Source organism: Limulus polyphemus, unplaced genomic scaffold (genome assembly GCF_000517525.1).
Source record: "Limulus polyphemus unplaced genomic scaffold, Limulus_polyphemus-2.1.2 Scaffold57, whole genome shotgun sequence".
In the NCBI taxonomy this organism is placed as follows: Eukaryota; Metazoa; Arthropoda; class Merostomata; order Xiphosura; family Limulidae; genus Limulus; species Limulus polyphemus.
This window is the reverse complement of record NW_013665667.1, coordinates 324,728-343,401: the sequence shown is the minus strand read 5'-3', so window position 1 is coordinate 343,401 and position 18,674 is coordinate 324,728. Positions and strand designations below refer to the sequence as shown.

General features: G+C 33.3%; 1 protein-coding gene across 1 annotated transcript in view; it reads left to right on the top strand.

The window, feature by feature from the left end:
* The first annotated feature begins 5,173 nt into the window (after positions 1–5,173).
* Positions 5,174–18,674, top strand: part of LOC106464073 (transmembrane 9 superfamily member 3-like) — a 46,921-nt gene continuing 33,420 nt past the window's right edge. The window contains exons 1-3 of the mRNA XM_013924187.2: positions 5,174–5,472; positions 13,405–13,600; positions 14,720–14,842. Coding sequence (XP_013779641.1) covers positions 5,347–5,472; positions 13,405–13,600; positions 14,720–14,842 — 445 coding nt within the window. The 5' untranslated portion in view covers positions 5,174–5,346. The remainder of the gene's footprint in view (positions 5,473–13,404; positions 13,601–14,719; positions 14,843–18,674) is intronic.

The window sequence follows — 18,674 nt, the reverse complement described above, 5'->3', positions numbered from 1 at the left end:
AAAAAGGATGTATACCCATTGCCAATATTGGACATTACTTTGGATGCTTTATCCGAATCAAAATTATTTTCAACATTGCGTCTGAAGGGTGGATATTGGCAAATGCAAGATGATTAAGGAAGTAGACAGAAGAAAGTCTAGACCAGTGCAGAAAATCCCGCATGGCAAACTGTCAATTCACATAGCCCAAAGATAAAGATGTACTGGGCTCAGTGGGATTCATTATGCCTACAAGAGGCGTTGTTTTTTCAAAAGTTGGAAGACACCAGTAAATAGAAAGAATGACTACACTTAGTATTTTCACAATCTCTACATTTCGAAGTAATCCATCATCTCCATGGCCTTCCAATGATTAGACACTTAGGTATTAAGAAGCTATTGGAAAGAGTAAAAGAACACTTCTATTAAGTTATGTGCTATGAATTTGTAGAGAATCGGTGTAAATCAAGTGAACTATGTTTTGAATGCAAAGGTTCACAAAAGAAACAGCATGGAGCACCACCTGATAGAGTTACTGTTGATGTGCCTGGCCCTCTACCACAGAGTAACAGTAGGAATAAACACATTATGGTTGTGATGGACTATTTCATTAAATTGCAAGGAACATGTGCTGTTCCTCACCGGGAAGCAGAAATTGTTGCAAGAAAACTCGTCAACGAATTGGATTTGGGGTGCCTGTGGAACCTCACGCAGATCAGGGACAAAATTTTGAATCAGCCAAGTTTGCGTATATGTGTCAGATCTCTGAAATCAGGAAGACAAGGACAAAAGCCCCTCATCCATCTTCTGACAGCATTTATTTGGATAAACACTAGAAAACATGGAATCAAGATCTTCCACTGCTATGCATGAATTACCAAACAGCCGTACATGAATTCATTATGGGGAAATGAATCTAATTATAATTGAAGTTTATTGGCACAAAGCAACAAGGATATCTGCACGTCTAATAATAAAGATGAAGATGGTTGACAAACAAAAAACAATTTTATTTACAAAATGTTCAAACATTTCGGAATACACTTATTTTATCTTCAGCAAAATTTGAAAATAATGTTATAATGATATCTATTTACTAATGCTAAAGTATCCTCAATCAATAATTTACTTAGATATTTAGTAAAATGGTAAACAGAAGGAAAAATAGATTATAGAATATGTTATGAGTGAATCGTAAATTATGAGTTCCATGAAACAATTATAACTATTTTTAACAAGCAGCTGAGTTTTAAGTGTGTAAATTTAAAATAATTTTAGGTCTAAGAAGGTCTATAAGGCGTTAAGAGTAGGGTGGTCTTTAGCTATGAGTCAACTTTTATTAATGTAGAGTTCAAAATCTGAATATCATGCAGTAATGATAGAGAAATCATTATATGAAATACTGTGACCCGTGATTTCAACATGTGAATGAATAAATGAGTGGCTGGGTTTAAGTAATGGATGATTCATTCTATATGATACTCCTAAATGTTCACAGACTCTAGTTTTCTAGTGTTTTGTTTTGTCAATGTACTTGACCTTATAGTCACCATACATGTACTTATACACGAGTCATGAACAATAAGTATAAGTATTTGATCTTTATATTGATATAAGTGTTTAATACGGAGACTACGTCTATATTGTTAGTCTGAGCTGAATTTGAGGGTAGAAGTTGTTTATTAAAAATATTAATTGTTTTTTAAGTTGTAAGGTTTTTGAGCCCATAAAAGAAAAGCCGATAATGAGGAGAAATTTGGGGATGGTTTGCACAGCAGCAAGTGACTGGAATTTGTTCTTCAGAAATTTACCTGTAATGTTTGTTGGAAAGTCAGTTTGATAGCCATTGTTTAACAGATGTCTGTTCAAAAGTGTGAGTTGTCCATGTAAGATAAGTTAATTCGAGTACAAATTAAAACGTGACTAGGCTTTGTTTAAAGAAGTTGGGGATAAAGCCTGTATAAAGGCCGAAAAAGTACTTTTATATAAACAGAGATTGAAAAATGTTTGCCTTCTTTGGTAATCATGATGTCACGGAAGGTAAAGATTTGTTTTCTGTCAGTTCGAATGTGAACTTGATACTGAGGTGTTGGGAATTCAGGTGAGTAGGAAATTTAGAAAAGTGGCAACAGTATAGCATTTGTACAGTACATGTTTGAATTCACCTGGGCAATTTTCTAGCAAATTGCGTTCATGGTAGCATACACAAATATTGGCTAACAGTGAGTCTAGTGGGTATCCAATGACAATTTTTTCTATCTGATCATAAACGACATTATTAAAGAGGAAATGGTTTAACTTAGTGAAGAGAACAGAAAGTTCCAAGAACTGTTTATGGGTGAAACCAAGCTACCACTCAGTGTCAGGAAGACAAAGAAGGTCCATGATTAAATTTAAAGTTTGATCAAGATAAATATTAGTATAGAGAAATTCAATATCAAAACTGACCACAATATATTAATCGGCAACGGAATTTTTAGAGATATCAAAAGCTTTAAAGGTAAAAGAATTGGCGAAAGTAAATTCATTCAAAGTGATGGGTTTAAGAACAGAAACAATAAATTTGGAGAGGTTATAACTGCAGGAGAGAAAATAGGACAGAGAGAGTATTCAGTTTAGTTCACTTTGGGTAGGCCACAAAGAATACCAGCTTTTGTGCTATTTGGTGGAAACTTGTTTCAGAGAAATATTTTGATCTCTAAGGCTCCTGAGAAAAAGTAGGATCTTATTTTCTTTATTAAAAGTTACGTATAGCAAATGTGTGTCTATTTTTTTATATATTTAATTACAGGGGTCACTGAGCTGATGATTCATTTTATCACTATAATCAGTTTTTTTCATAATGACAACAAAATTACTTTTATCTGGTTTAGTGACAATAATATTTTTGTTCTTGGACAGAGGGTTAATAGAATTGTTTAATGGAGAGATAGGATGATAAGAGTTACATTTGTAGAAGGACGAAAGAGTAATGCTTTTTAGTTAGGGATTTGTAAAATCGTTCGCTGTTTTCTTGTTTGGGCTAGTGAACAACGGAAAGGAAATAAAGGTCGTGTAAGACTTTACAAATTATAAATGTAATTAGCATAGTTTAGAATGAAAGTTGAAATACTAAAATTAAGGCCTTTGGTTAGAACTCATTTACAATCATCATCAAGTTGAAGATCACTCAGATTAAATATTACATTATCAGGATTTAAATCTGGAGAGAAAGATGAATAAAGTCGCAGTTTTTGAAGTTTTATATTTTAGACTAGTTCTTGTCTGTTTGTTAATTTCTGGTTATTCTTATGAATTAAGCACGTCAAATGAATAAAATCAATATACGAAAATGACTTTTGGAGATTCTGATGTTGGCGTTCTAGGTTAGATGGATGTTGTCAGTATTGCTTGTGTTTTAGTTTTAGTTCTTTCCCTAAAAGTCGGCTTTGGCTGGCAGCGTATGCAGCTGAGTTCTGGAATTTTTAATTTGCAAGCCTTAAATGGAGGAATGTTGGTGTTAGTTTATGTTTTCTACGTTTTATAAAAAAAACTGCTGGATATCGAAGGCAGCTTTTATGGTCTTTAGGTCAATCTTTCACACTATTTGAAAAGCCGCAGGGTGTTGTCGTTTTACCATCTGGTTATAACATATGCAATGGAATTTTGTGGAAATAAACTATTTCTCAGTGTTGGAAAACTTTTAACACTTTATCAGTGTTATTTTGTACAAAGTCACTTTATCTGTGGTTGCACGTTGATGGGCAATTACCTGGCAAGAAGAGTGGCAAGGATAGATTGAAAGGTAATCATTTCAGGAATTTATTGGATTTGGAACATCCACTGGTGCTTGGAAACATTTCTTTGAACAGAAGTATATAAATATACTTGGTATGAAGAAATGTCAGGTAATCTCTAGTTAGTTCCCATGATACTATTCAAGAAGGATCTTGTACTGACCAGTTATGTCACTTTTAACTCTAACTCGCTTACTGAGCTTTTGACCTACCAAAGCCACAATAACAACTTTTCAAACATAAGTTTTACTCTAAACACCCACAATTCTTTATTACTAGCTACCTCATTTTCGACCTTTTACCAATTAGTAAAAATAATTATTTCCAGATTTCATTCATGTCTATGACCTAGACAACCACAGTTAACTAAGTAGGACAATCCATGGGAAAAGAAAGCCAATCCTCGGTTTTTTTCTGTTGGAAGATTGCCTCACATGTATGAGATTATTGAAGTGATGTTACAGGCCACCTCCAGCAAGATTACTGCATCTACAAAGATGCTCCGAGGTGGTCAACATACTTAATTGTCCCTAAAGTATATCTAGGGCAACCTTTAGAGAGTTTTTTTTTATTCCTTTCTTGATTATCGACAAATTCTTCATGAAAATGGTCAGACTTAATTCCAAATCACTTGCTTTGCATCTTCCTATTCTTTGAAATATGTATTATAGTACTTGTAGTTTAGATGACTCATTCATGATTGCTCTTTTCTGGTTCATCTAAGTGTGCATGAAATGAGCTTTAGTGACCTCCCTATTTTGACTTTCCTTTTGACTCTAACATTTCTCAATGCTCTCTTATTGAGCAATACAGTCTCCCACTGACTGTCTGGTGTCAAGGTTTCTCTGCCCCTGTTATCGCAGTAAATTTACACAAATAGTGCTAACAATTCACAGTTAATAAGCAAAATCTGTACTTGAAAATTTGTGGTATCCGTTTAATTATTTGTTTGTTGTTAAGTAAAAAAATGTCATGCCAGCCACGTGGATCGAGCCTCGAACTTTCGTATTATAAGTCCTTAAACTTACTGCTGAGCAAATGGGGACAGTTGGAGTAGTAAAAATTGTTTTGAATATTTGTTCCTTAAGATTTAAATACATATTTACGTATAAATGTTTATAGATTGAGATGTATTAGTGAAAGCAGGACCGAATCCTTACAAATATAACTGGACAACATTGCAACACTTTTTATTTCTAATGTTATAGCTTCTTATTCAACTACATATAAACTGTCTTGGCGTTTGATATTTGATAGTAAGTTTTGTGCCACATGAAAAACTTATCTACTTCAGAATAATAAATCTCTTTTAGGAATTTGTTTCATTTCAGAAATGGAGACTCCAGTAAAAATTAATTTTTTTGAAAAAAGATATTCCATTAACAATTGGCTTCAGGTGGCGCTTTTTAAGTGTTTTCTTGTTGTCAAGGCTAAATGTACGCATCAGCTGAAATAAAAATATTTCAAAGTTAATATATTTCAACTTTAGTGGAAAAAATTAATAAAAGCAGAAACACTTTATCGTGCATGTTTTAAGTATCTAATAGTTTTGGACAGGTTTTGGTATTATTTTTATTGTCAAACATCCAGCATGAAGTTGAAGATCTTATATTGTTACCGATTGCCGGCGATATTGGGATGTTTGACTTTGAGAGTGCTGATTTCTATGATATTCTTGCATTTGAATCATGTTAACGCCGACGAACACAATCACAAGGTGAGACATTGTTTTCAAGATGTAGAACTTTTGAAGTTAAAATATATGCCTTATCTACCTTAGAATTAATAAATTATACCATTAGCTTGATTAAGCCAATTTTCTATCTAATATTTTACTTTCTCAACAACTCCATTAAAATTAAAGTTTTAATTTGTTAATTCTAGAATCTTATCAAAATATCAATATCGCTATCAGTAAGTCTTCACAAAATCACAGTACATGTATATATATATCAACTTTTGATACACCTACAGTTTTGGTAGGTCTGATTACCAAAAGAACTTAAAAGTTCTGAAAAGGACTACAAATACTGCATATACTATGCACCGAAGTAGATAGAGAATGAAATTGTATATATTCTCTTCGTAGATATTAATTCATATATGGCACCAGGATAGTTGTTGTGTGGGCTTTCTAGGCTCTGGGGAGATTCATAGGCAATGTGAAAATGTGTTTGTTAGCTTCTGACATTATCCAGCCACTTCCTTCTACATTTTTTATAAACACTTTAATGGGCAACATCATAAAAGGCTACTATTTTGTTTAGAATTTTGTACTTTTCAATCCATTTCTAGTTTTTTTCAGCAATTAGAACTATCCCTAGAATTTTAATAACCATTTCATTCCACCACTTAAACAGAACACTCATAAGAAGATTATCTTTACTTCTAACAATATTGAAAACATGAATAAAATCACCTGGTTTTCTGTCCTTCAGACAAAACAATTCCAAAATTAGTGATGTATCAGATACTCAGTTTGCTCAATTATAGGATATAGGAATAGAATACCAGATATGTACCAAAAAAAATTCTGTTGGATTGAGAACAAAAGTATTATGATTAAACTAAGAAAATAAACACTCAGTATAAACTTTGGGCATGTAGTTAATACCCAATGAATATCCCATTTAAATGCATATTAAAGTATGCCCCTTAAGGGAAAATGCCTAACATGAAGCATGAAAAAGCTGATAGTACTGAATATTAATACACTGAATCATATATATTAAGTAATGATACATGAAGCAGAGAATAATGGTGACTTATTTCATATAATAGCACCATTAACTGCACCTTTAGCTTTATGTATGCCTAATTCCTGTTGTATATATGTTTATTTGCTATCTCTAAGTTGAAAAAAAAAAAACTTGACATCCAGCACATCCTAGATTCTTGTAATTCAAACATAGAAGAATGCTGAATTGTTAAGTTTGTAGAGCTTGCCCTCAAAGATGACCAAGATAATAAAAAACCAAGTAAAAAAGGGGATTAAACTTATTCAGGCTGTTAAAGTATAAAATCCTGGAAAAATTGGCTTAACAAAAGTATCAAGAAAAGTGTCTGTTCTCTGTTCAAAGTTTGGATCAGATTTCTTGATTCTGATTTTAGCAGTATAGCTAGATTTCGACATTTGACAATATTACCAGGTAATTAGACATACTATCAGTATCCAATATATCATTATATCAGATTTTCAGGTCAAACATTACTCTAGCAGCATATACCTGCATTATATCAAATAATGAATTTGGAAATTTTATTTTGAAAAATTGGTTGTTTTCTTACATTTAGTTTTGTACATCTGTTAAGTTTAATCAGTTTAACATTATCATAATTATTATATTGAAATTTTTTGTATTGGTCAATTTAGAGGACCAGCCAGAATTTTTTATTCAATATATTTGATGTGTTTTTGTTATTTTTCAAAGCTAACTGAGAAATAATGCCACTATGCTTAGTTCATATACAGTGTGAGCTGTCAGTTTAGTTTTCAATGTTTTACTCTTACATGGTTATTTGGCATCTTTTGTGATGGTTTTAATCTGAAGTCAGGAAAGCTTGATGGCATTTAGTATTATATGTAGAATATAAATTTTATGAAAAGTAAATAAAACAATCATATATAAAAAGGATCATACATCATTCTCTTCATTGAATTCTGTGGCTTCTCTGTTTGCGCAGTCAATTATATAATGTTTTATGTATTTATAAAATTTATGCATCTTATGCATTTATGCATCTTTCTCATGCATTCTTTCATATTACTGTTGAAAATAGTGAAAATAAGTCTTAAAAAGCTGCTTTTCTTGGACACCATTATATATAGGTATACAGAGAAATCATATCGTTTTAGATGTTGTATCTTTGGCACTAAATGGATTAAGCTTATTGCATGTTAGAAGCAACTCCAAGTATGAGCTATAATGTAAAAAAAAAGGGACCCTGTAATGGAAAGCAAAACAAAGTAGAGATTATTTCAGAAGTATACACAGTATATATGCTTAGGATTTCATCTATCTAAAAAATAATTAAAAATATGACTGCTCCAATCACACGTACACACACTCAGAAAAGATCAAAATGAAACATGTACAACAAGGGATGATTTAGTTCTTTAATGGCTGTCATTTCAAACCCACTCTTTAGAATAGTCAAAATTTAAACCCACTTTTATTGTTTAAGAAATCTTTTATTTTCACTTAAAGTGCTAGTTTTTACTATTGCTAATAGCAACTTATTCCTTAAATCAGTCATCCTGTTAGCAAAATAAAACTTTCTTATCTGTAGCTAACATGTTTTTTTTTTCAGATCATAAATTTCTGTCCTATCTAAAGCTGAGAAATGAATTCACTTACTCAATATAATCAAGTACTTAGGAGCATCCATTACATTGATTAATAAAACATAAGACAGTAAATTAATCAAAATTACAATGAAATCATCAGTTAATATCATGAAACTAATCAACTGGTGTTTCAGCTATTACTCATTTGGATTATTCCAACTATACATTAGTTTAAATTATGATTAAATCGATTAATGTCATGAAAATATTCAACTAATTGAAATTTATGTTTCCTCCTATCACTGTTTTCAGTTATTTCAACTATCCAATAATTGAATTATTACCATTATGATTTTCAGTCAATTCAAGCTTCATGAAAGTAATCAACTAATTGAATATAGAGATTTCCAGTTATTACTATTTTTGATTATTCCAAATACTTAAGTTATTGAAATATTACCATAATGTTTGTTATTAAGTACAAAGAGCTATTGAAACACAATTTGTAGAGTCATAATTATTTTTTCTAGTTAACTCACGTAAAAAGATTCTTTTTTGTTGTTTTTAGTCATCTCACGTGAATAATTAGTTAGTTTAATGGAATAGGTTAATGAGCTTAACGATTATTTTGTTAGCAAATTCCACTATTTGACTACTCCACTATTGACAGTGTTGATGCATTGTATATAATTGTGAGAATGATAAGACTATGGGACACAAATATAAATTTTGGCAGTGCAGGGGTCATTTTAAGCTAAATCAACTTTATTTTTTTAACAGGGTAGTTGACCTTTGGAATGGTTTGATTTCAGATGTGGTGGATGCAGTTGATTTAAGTGTTTAAGGAAGGGTTGAAAATATTTGAATGATCTGGTCTGTTTAAGAATGTTTTATTTCATTTTAAAATTTAGCAGATGGATGGTCTAAATGGATCAACTGGTCTGTTGTTGTCCTTAAGTTATATTCATGTACATAATTATATAGTACTTATAGCAATCTACAGTTTTAACTCACAATAAAGTATTATTGAATTACACTACAATACATTGATAGAATAATGACATTGAATTAGTTTGTCATAGAATCAAAGCTAAAAATATCTGTTACCACTAGTTTCTGTATGTGTATAACATGTGTTCTCCTTAGTTCAACACCTGTAAAATACTGGCTAGCACTTGGAGATCTTTGCAAGCATGTTTTATAAGTTGGCAAGTGGTTTGTGTTTAATTTTAGCATTCATTCATTCACTGTCTATTCTCAAAGTTATAGTATTGACTGCTTAGCTGGCAGAGCTTTGCCTTAAAACTAGGGTGAAATGAGGATTCTGTGCTCAAATAAGCACAGCAGGCATTTTTTAAATATGCAGCACAACCTGACAATTTCATGCGTACAACATTTGTGTCCTGGTAAACTTCAGCTGACAACATAGTCATGTATATACGGTACAATAGGTCATTCTCTTAGCCTATCATGAACTTGAATTGTTTAATTTATGTTACAAATTTAATCAGCTTAGCATACTTTTCCACCAGTGTATTGAATTAGAATTTATAATCCTTGGAGTTTTAGCTGGCATTGGGGTACTACAAAGTTGTCAAGGTTCAAGTTCCAAACAGATACCTTTCCACCTTCATCATTACACTGTCATAGTTGACATGTTTAGAGTATAACATTGAAATATTAAGTTTTCAGATAGGTTAGTAGCAGTAGTTCTTGAATATATGTGATTTATCATTTAAGTTTAACATCTATATGCTCTAGTTAAGATCTTATAACACAGTTTGAAACCTAATATTCTAAGTATTCCATCATATTTATAGAAACATGTCTCTCAGATTATTTTAAACTTTGCATTGCTAATTAGTTGGAATTTTGATATCTGGGTATGTGATATATACAAGATGTTACCACAGTAACATATCTCACAGTGCTACCCAACACAACTTGCTAATATGTATAATATTATTTATAATTAGTTTTGATATGCAGTGAATCTTCGCCTCCAGTTATTAGTCAAAATTGTGATCACCACTGGTCATGTTAGTGCAAAGATATGAATTATGAACAGAAAATAAATCAATTTGATATAAAAAAAACAAACTCTTTCTGCATTCACAGGACTCATAAAAATGGAAAAGAGATGCAACAACAATTAATAACTTCATCTAAGATACATGGTCATAGTGCTCTTGGAAGTGTATAATAACATATAGGATATTTTTTGTTGTGTTAGTGTTAAATTTTGCTTTTTTATTTTTTCCAAATAAATATGATTAATAATAAAAATTCATGATGATAAAATGCTACTTATTCTGATAAAATCTTACCTCCTTTCACACAAAGTTATCTCAATCTTTCTGCCCTCTAAGTATTGCTAAAGAAACTTTATGCACAGCACACCAGTTTATATACCCCACCAATTTCACACAAGTATTGAACATATACATAACATTTGACTACTCTGCACCAATAGTATTGTGCCACTTATATTGGTGCAGCTAACTCCCTCAGCTATTCCTGCTCCATCCTCAATTGGAGCTAGCTGTACCAATAAGGTGGTGCAATACTATTGGCGGAGAGGAGTCACATGATATGTTTCTTTTTTAGCAATGCTTAGAGGATAGAAAGAAGATCAAGATAGCTTTGTGTGAGAGGATAAGTATCTATTGGAAATGCATTTTCAATGTAAGAAAATGTTAACTTTTGTAATTTAGTTACAATAATTTTGTTTCAGAAATGTTTACTCACCTCTATAAACACCAAAGAGCTATTACCTCATGCTACTGCCAAGAATATTTTTGTGCATTTCACAAGCCTTGAATGAAGCTCCTACCTCTAACATATGAACATGGACTATGCTGGCATAGGAGGGTAACACATCCTCCATGCACAGTAATCCTCATGAATACTGGCATTTGAACAAAGGCTTATCCTTTTTCTCAGCATTGCTTTTTCCAGAAGTGCATTTTTCTGGAAATTCATGAAATTTTTGCACTTGTTATTTTATACTTTGATAATATAGTGTTTCTTTCTGTAGTTTTCATGAATGTCAGAAAGAAAGATACCAAAATTCTAAATTTGAACTCTTCTTTTAATAAAATTTGTAATTTTTGGGTATGTGTTCCATTGCTTGTGATAAGGTTTATTTTACAGTACTATTTCCCAATGCTTTTCAATGTCATCATTCTGTCAATGACCTAGGCCTATGTACCATTAACAAACCCAGTCAACTTTTATTTATACAAATAAATAATAAATCAGGTATTTTGTGGATCATCTGGATTGTGAATTCATGTTTCAATCTCTCCCAAGGTTCTAACACTCTTCAATTTGACTCAAGAGGAGACTCCCACTAACGTAATGACAACTGTTAGCATGCTGATGGTCAGCAATATTACTGTCATTGAGCACCAGGTGGTTCATTTTACTGTGGTTTCAAATCCAGGACTCCCTCTGCTATTCCTGGACTATTATGGAAAAAGCCATCACCAGAGAAGTGATCTACCCACCTCTTTGGGGTGTGCTTCCTGGCTTTTAAAAGTAGGGTTTCATGGTCACCCATTGCACTGTCTTCAGTTAAAGAGGTCCAATGAAGATCTGGGCTCTTCTCCAGGTCACCAATGGAAATTCTCTCCCCCTTCCTCTCACTGAGTGAAGCATGAGAGACCCTTGCTACTTACTAGTTCCTAGTTGCTGGACTGTGGAGAATCCTCATTGTTTGGCTTAGTACAATGCAGTGAGAAGTGGGGCAGTGTTGTGTGGGTCACCCCCTCTAGGTAGTAGCTCATACCACTTGCGCCCTCCTTTTGCTGCCAGCATCTGTTCAGTGAAGTTGAGGTGAGCACTCATTGCACGAAACCATAATACATAACTGATGTGTCCTCTTCTTGCAGCCAGTGTCTGTTCAGTCGAGTTGAAGTGAGCACTCACTATATGAAACTGCTTTACCTAACTGAAGTGCCCTTCTCCTGCAGACAGTGTCTTGTTAGTACAGTGAGCACTCAATATGCAAAATAATTATACATAACTGAAGTGCCTTTCTCCTGCAGACAGTGTCTGTTCAGGTGAGTTGAGGGGAGCACTTACTATATTAAACCAAAATACATAACTGATCCACCCTCCTCCTGCAGCTGGAGTTTTTTCAGTTGAGATGAGCACACACTATACAAAACCAAAATATATAAATAATGTGCCTTCCTCCTGCAGCTGGAGTCTTTTCAGTATATTTGAGTGAGCACACACTATACAAAACCAAAATACATAACTAAAATTCCCTCCTTCTGTAGCTGGAGTCTGTTTAGTAGATTTGAGGTGAGCATACAAGGTTCAGTGTGAATTAACCTACACACATTGACTTGCCAACCACTTTATGTGCAAGTGCTTAGATGGTCATGTTCTCATTCTATCTGTCCCCATGACACATGGGGCTCATTTGCCTCTTCCCCCCTTCATTCTGGATGAAGAAGATACCCTGGACAAGATGAGGTGTAGTCTCCCATGGGTGTGCCCCTATGTATCTGCTGCCATTGGGGGTCACCCTCTATGGGCTTCCCTTCAGGCACTTTCTGAAGGATTCTCATCTAGGTAAAATTTTACACCAACCTCTCGACCATTGCATCAAGGACATTCAGTATCAAGAGATATGTAGTTGTTGACAGAGCAAGAATGACTCAACAAGAAAAAGCTTATAGTATGTCAGAGGTTTGAAATTCAGTTAAATTCTGAAATAACAAAAATTCAGTATTAGCTGTCAGAAAACTCCATATAAACTTGTAAATTATAAAATATGAAAGTATTTAGAAAATTTTCTGTGACAGTTGTCAAAATTTTATTGCTTATCAGGTTGAAAATGCAAAGTGCCAGCCTTAGCAGTATTATTAAGTACAACTTAAAAGAATTATTGTGTTTTTTCAGTTTGTTGCTAAATCTGACACTAATTATTTAATTATTCTGAAAACAATAAGCATTTTGTCCTGTTTTTGAACATTTGAAGATGATAAAAATAATTTATGATTACAGTGATCTTATAGGTCAAATATGTAGAACATCTGTATAACTTGTAATGTGATTATTTCCTTCAGCACAATTATATTTCTAAGTAATAAAAGTTTATTTTTTAAAACTATTTCATAAATATTAATTTTTCATTGATTGAAACAGAAAAAACAAGAAGTTTAAATATGCATTGGGAAACTTATCTGTGTAAATTGTGTTCTTTCTGTAAGCAGTTAAAGCATATTCATTTGTTGATAATGATTTGCCAAATAAATTAACATGTAATTGCTTTAAATTTGCTGGTTTTAAACTAAATGCAAAAATAGTGTAAAATTATGTACCTTTTATTTTTGCATTTTCTTGCAGTATGAAAAGAATGAAGAGGTTGTATTATGGATGAATACTGTTGGGCCATATCACAACAGACAAGAAACGTACACATATTTTTCTTTACCATTTTGTCCTGGGCCCAAAAAAAGTATAAGTCATTATCATGAAACATTGGGAGAAGCTCTTTTAGGTGTGGAACTTGAATTTAGTGGACTCGGTATTGAATTCAAAGGTATGTTTAATAGCTCATTCCTAAGCTGTTTTTTTTTTCTAGTTTATTTGTTAGTCTTCATTTAATTTTTTTGGAAACATAAAATAAAGTCACATATGCTTTTACTTTCAGGTCATTAACAATAACACTAGCTTGCTGGTTTGCCAGTTCGTCTCAATAATGAGTTAAATTAATTTATATAAAAATAATTAATAATAACAAATAATTGGAATTAAAACAAATAAATTATATTATTGTATTAATCCTTACTCTAATTCTGATTGGTAAATGACATATAAAATTAACAAGAATTACACTTCATCAACTTAACCTAATTCACACTGTAGCAGATGTTGCTCCTGCAATTTGATAATATAAATATCATCTCATCCACTGTTGAGTCTGTTGTAACCCAGCTGGCTTGATGATCCATGTACTTGGGTAATATCTTTTCTTGGTACTGAATATAGCCAATATATAGTGTTGTTGACAGCCCCCACCAAAAAACAAACAAACAATAAACAAACTATTCCTGACCTTAAACACTCACTCTTCACACCTGGCTGTTCTTAGTGATCACCCTTTGAAAGTGGCTTTAGAAGTGGTCAGCACTGGACAGTTCATATGAATAGATAAAACTCATGTTAATGTCAGTTGTAATAATGTTCATTGACCAGATGAGGCTTGTGATAATGAGTTTGAACATTTTTAATACATACACACACAGACACATACATGTAAGTGCACACAAGACAGGTAAAATACTGTTAAGAACTAAAATGTAATTAACCATTTTCTACTACTTACTTCTTTTTTATGTTCTCATTATTTAAGTGCATTATGCCCAAATAAGCTCATATATTCATAAACTTATTGGTGTAAAAGTTTCAGTTCAATATTTGGTTATAATGAAGTATTTTTTCATTTAGTGATGGATTTAAACTTTTATGTTTTGATATAAATAGATATGTTTGTTAAACTAAAAAAATATCAAAGCAGCATTCGTGTAAGGTAATGAAGTGTCAGTGCATATGGTTTTCCTTTTTTCTTTAATTATTTTTGTAAGAAGCATAAAACGGGGAATGTTGTGTGGTAACTTTATTGAGAGTTAAACTTTTACACTTGTTCAACATTCTGTAGCCAGCATGCCAAAAACCCAGTACTGTGAGATAGAACTAACAGAAGAGAAGTTCCAGGCCTTCGTCTATGCTGTAAAAAATAATTACTGGTATCAGCTGTATATTGATGACTTACCTATCTGGGGTATGTAGTTTTAATAAAACATTTTAAATATATTTTAGGGCAAATGTGAATGTTTTTCATACTTGCTATTACAGTCTGTACTTACCTTTGAATTTAGAAAGTCTATGATTCTTTTAGATTGAGGTGTTAAAAGTTTTTTTCAAAAACATACTTACCTCTGCTGCCATTTATAGCTATTACTGGACTGCTAGGTTTCTTTGCCCATATAATCATTGGTCTGAATTTTTCTTGCTTGTTCCAGTCTTTTATACCTCACTCAATTGCCCTTGGCGATATTTATCTCATGATACTCTCCACCTACATTAGTGCATCCTCTATCCTGGTACTGTATATAAGCACCTCATTCAGTTGATTTTATCACTTTTTTCTCAACAAAGCGTCACTAACAGGTTTCCCAGTATTGTGATTGTTCAGAAATACTTTGAAAGTTATCATGTTATCTAGTTGATTTCATAACAATAATAATATTTTTTAAAAAATTATTTACTTTTTTTTTCTTCTTCCAATTAGCAAGAATTCTGCTTGAGACTGTCAGCGATCTTATTTATAGTGAGATAGAGACATATTTTCGGATCTGTGGTGATCCTGTAGGGGGCCTCTGAGGCTGCAAATGAGGGCGATCTTCGACATTTCAGAGAGACTTTAGATTCGCTTTTTCTGTGCCTTCTTTTGGTCTGTTGGATTTTCAGCACCCCTGTGGGTCAGTGGTAAGTTTATGGACTCACAGCACTAGGGCTGGGGTTAAATTTCCTAGGGTGTAAGTGGCAGATGGCCCATAGTTGCTTTGCACTAACAAAACAACTTCCTTTACCTCACACGATACTGTTTCAATCAGTGATAATCACCATGGTCTTTAAATGGCCTATGAAAAATGAAAAGGATGCCACTTTGGGATAAGCTGCGTTTGATTTGTTTTACTTCTGTTGGTTCTTCTAGTTTTTGATGTTTTGGGCTTTTTCTCAGTTGCTTTTGAGCCTGTAACACATTGTCGGAACTTTGTGATTTTGCCTACCATCAGGTGGTGGCACTTTTCTAAATCTAAAATAATACATCTGCTCCTCGAATTTTGGGGTTCTAAGGTGGAGTTGTAGTTAACCTATATAAGTCTATGTCCCCTGATGGGACAGAGTAAGTCTATGGATTTACAACTCAACTTCAACATTTTGTTTTCTTTCACTTCACTTTGTTAGAAGACTCTCAGGATCACTAGCTTCATTGAGGATGAGCTGGATCCATTGTTAGCATGCAGGTTGGTTCAATTTTTGACTTCTACATTTCTTCTGGCTATTGTTGGAGTCTCGAATTTAATCAGTTCCTACAGGGGGTCATAATTCTGCCCCTATTCATGAGTACTGACCTCTGACATCAGCTCCTTTTTGTATTGGTACTAAAAATAGATTCAGTATATATACAAGATTTCCACTGCTTAGTTGGATTACCAGAAGCATCGGTGATTCTTGTTTATCTTCAGGTGCTGTGGGGGCTCAGTTCCAAGAATTTCTGGATGTATGGTAGTCTTAACTATGGGTCCAGAAGCTCTGCAGGTTCTTGGGTCATGATTGATCATTCAGTTCACATCTTCCCCACTATTATCCACCCAACCTGTAGGGTTTCTATCTCCCACAGTTCATTGTCTGAATTTGGAACTTAGTTCTAGAGTTATATGAGTCTGGTTGGTCTGGGGGTAGTGAGAGAGTCAGGCTGGTTCTTCAGAATTTTTTTTCCTGTTAGTTGTTGGGCCTATGAAGACAGGAGATTGGTGTCCAGTCATTGTTCTTCCTTGTCTCTATCAATTTCTAAATTTTCCAAGGTTCACTAGTTACTCATTCCTCAATTTGAGTTGTTTGTTTTACTGGGATTGTAGATGTCCAACTTGGTGGTAGTTGGCTCCTATCTGCATTTTGCCTTAGTGGCGGAGTCCTACCACTATTGGCATTTATGGTGTACAAGGGTCAGGTACTGCAGTCCTGGAGTTTTTTCCTTTGGACTCACATAGGCTTCACATGTGTTCTGCCATATCATACGAGTTTTCTCAGCCCCTTCATTCCATCATACTGTGCACACACCATTCCATGGATGACTGGTTACTGCTAGCAACATCACGTCAATTGTTAGACTATCACATCCTCATTCTAATTTCAGATATAACCCAGGCAGGCTTCCCTTTCAGGATGATGATATATTTTCTTGCTCCAATTCAATATGTCATCAGTCTGGGTATTTTTTATTTTTAATCTCATCTCTCAGTAGGGCATAGCTGTCTCCCATCCTGCTCAACACTATAGAATAGGATGCCTGACTCTTACTCACCTCTCCTTCTCCCACTGCACGGATGGTTCTTTCTCTTCTGGGAATGTGGACATCACTTGAATCCTTCGTGCCTTTGGGACACAAGCGATCCTTATATTAGTCTTTAACTCTCTCAATATGGGCTCGGTCAATTTGACCAATCACGTGACCTTTTTGTACTCATTTAAAGTCTTTATAGATTTAATACTTATAACACTCAATATAGTGTGTATAACATTACAAGTCTTTCACATACAAAAAATCATATTTTTTAGTGAAGTGTTTTTAATAAAATAAAATAAAGATTTGTCCATGAATATATTGAGTATTTATTTTGAATAGTTCGTGTGCAAAGTAATTTTCATGTTAAAATTAAAAATACTTTTCCACAATTCAAAAATTTCAAATTTCCTTTTTATAGTACTAATAGTAATACACTTAATATTTTTTATTTAATAAAATAATGCACCAAAGAATATAGACTAATAACATGTAAAAGGTAGATAAATTCCCTTAGTCTCAAATGTTTTTGGCTTTCTAACTATGCGACAAGACCTGTTACAAATTCATCCAGGCTAGTTGTTAATTTTCCCACGGGATTGATGTTGCTACTCTGAGTGAAACTGACTTCTAACTGTTCAGAATATAACATTATATAAATGTCATTTGATAGATGAAAACTTTGACTTTCTATTGGTTATAGGTAATATATATAATAAAGCATAAGAGAGAAAACTATCAATGAATTCTGAAAGAGAGGATGTGACAGGTGTGTGTGTGGCAGGAAGGGTCTAATTTTCTATTTGATAGCTCTGTAACCAAACAAAATTGAAGACTATAAAAATTATGGTTTGATTGAGCAACAACGATTTTATAGAGAATAATTTACATTTAATTTCATACTTTTTTGAGGAGTGGTGGATAAAATAGGGATGATGACATGTTAAGAGAAAATGTGTCACGAGAGCGAGTCACACTGGTGGATATTCAAGATTATCTTAATATTGCCTTGTAGAATTAAGAATTTAAAACTTGTATACTATAAACACATGGATTATTATCTAAGATTTTATGCTATTCTAATTGGTATAACATAAACAAAAAGTACTCTAAAACCTTGTGTAATGTGCAGTAAAAGATACCCAGGGCGATAGGGTTAAGTGACCAGGGAACATACACATCTATTTATTAGTTTCTGCAGTTTCCTTCTTCGATCTCGAGGGGTTGTTAAGTCAGGACACTACTACAATTTGGGTTCCTTTACTGCTGCCTCATTCAGAGTTCCATTCTCTTCACATATGCCTTGCTTCAGGGATGTGGTACATATATCAACAGTTAGGAATTATAGAGTCTATGCATGGACAACGAAGATTCCATACACAATGTTTTCATTCTTCTTGCTCTTTAACAAGCAAGGTCTCATGGTCTGGGCTTCTTAAGGGGTAAATCATCAGACTTCACTCAGACTATTCCATGGTGGTGTCTTATGTTTTTCATCTAGGAGGAATGTGGTCTAGGGCTCCTTATTTTCAAATTTTGGACC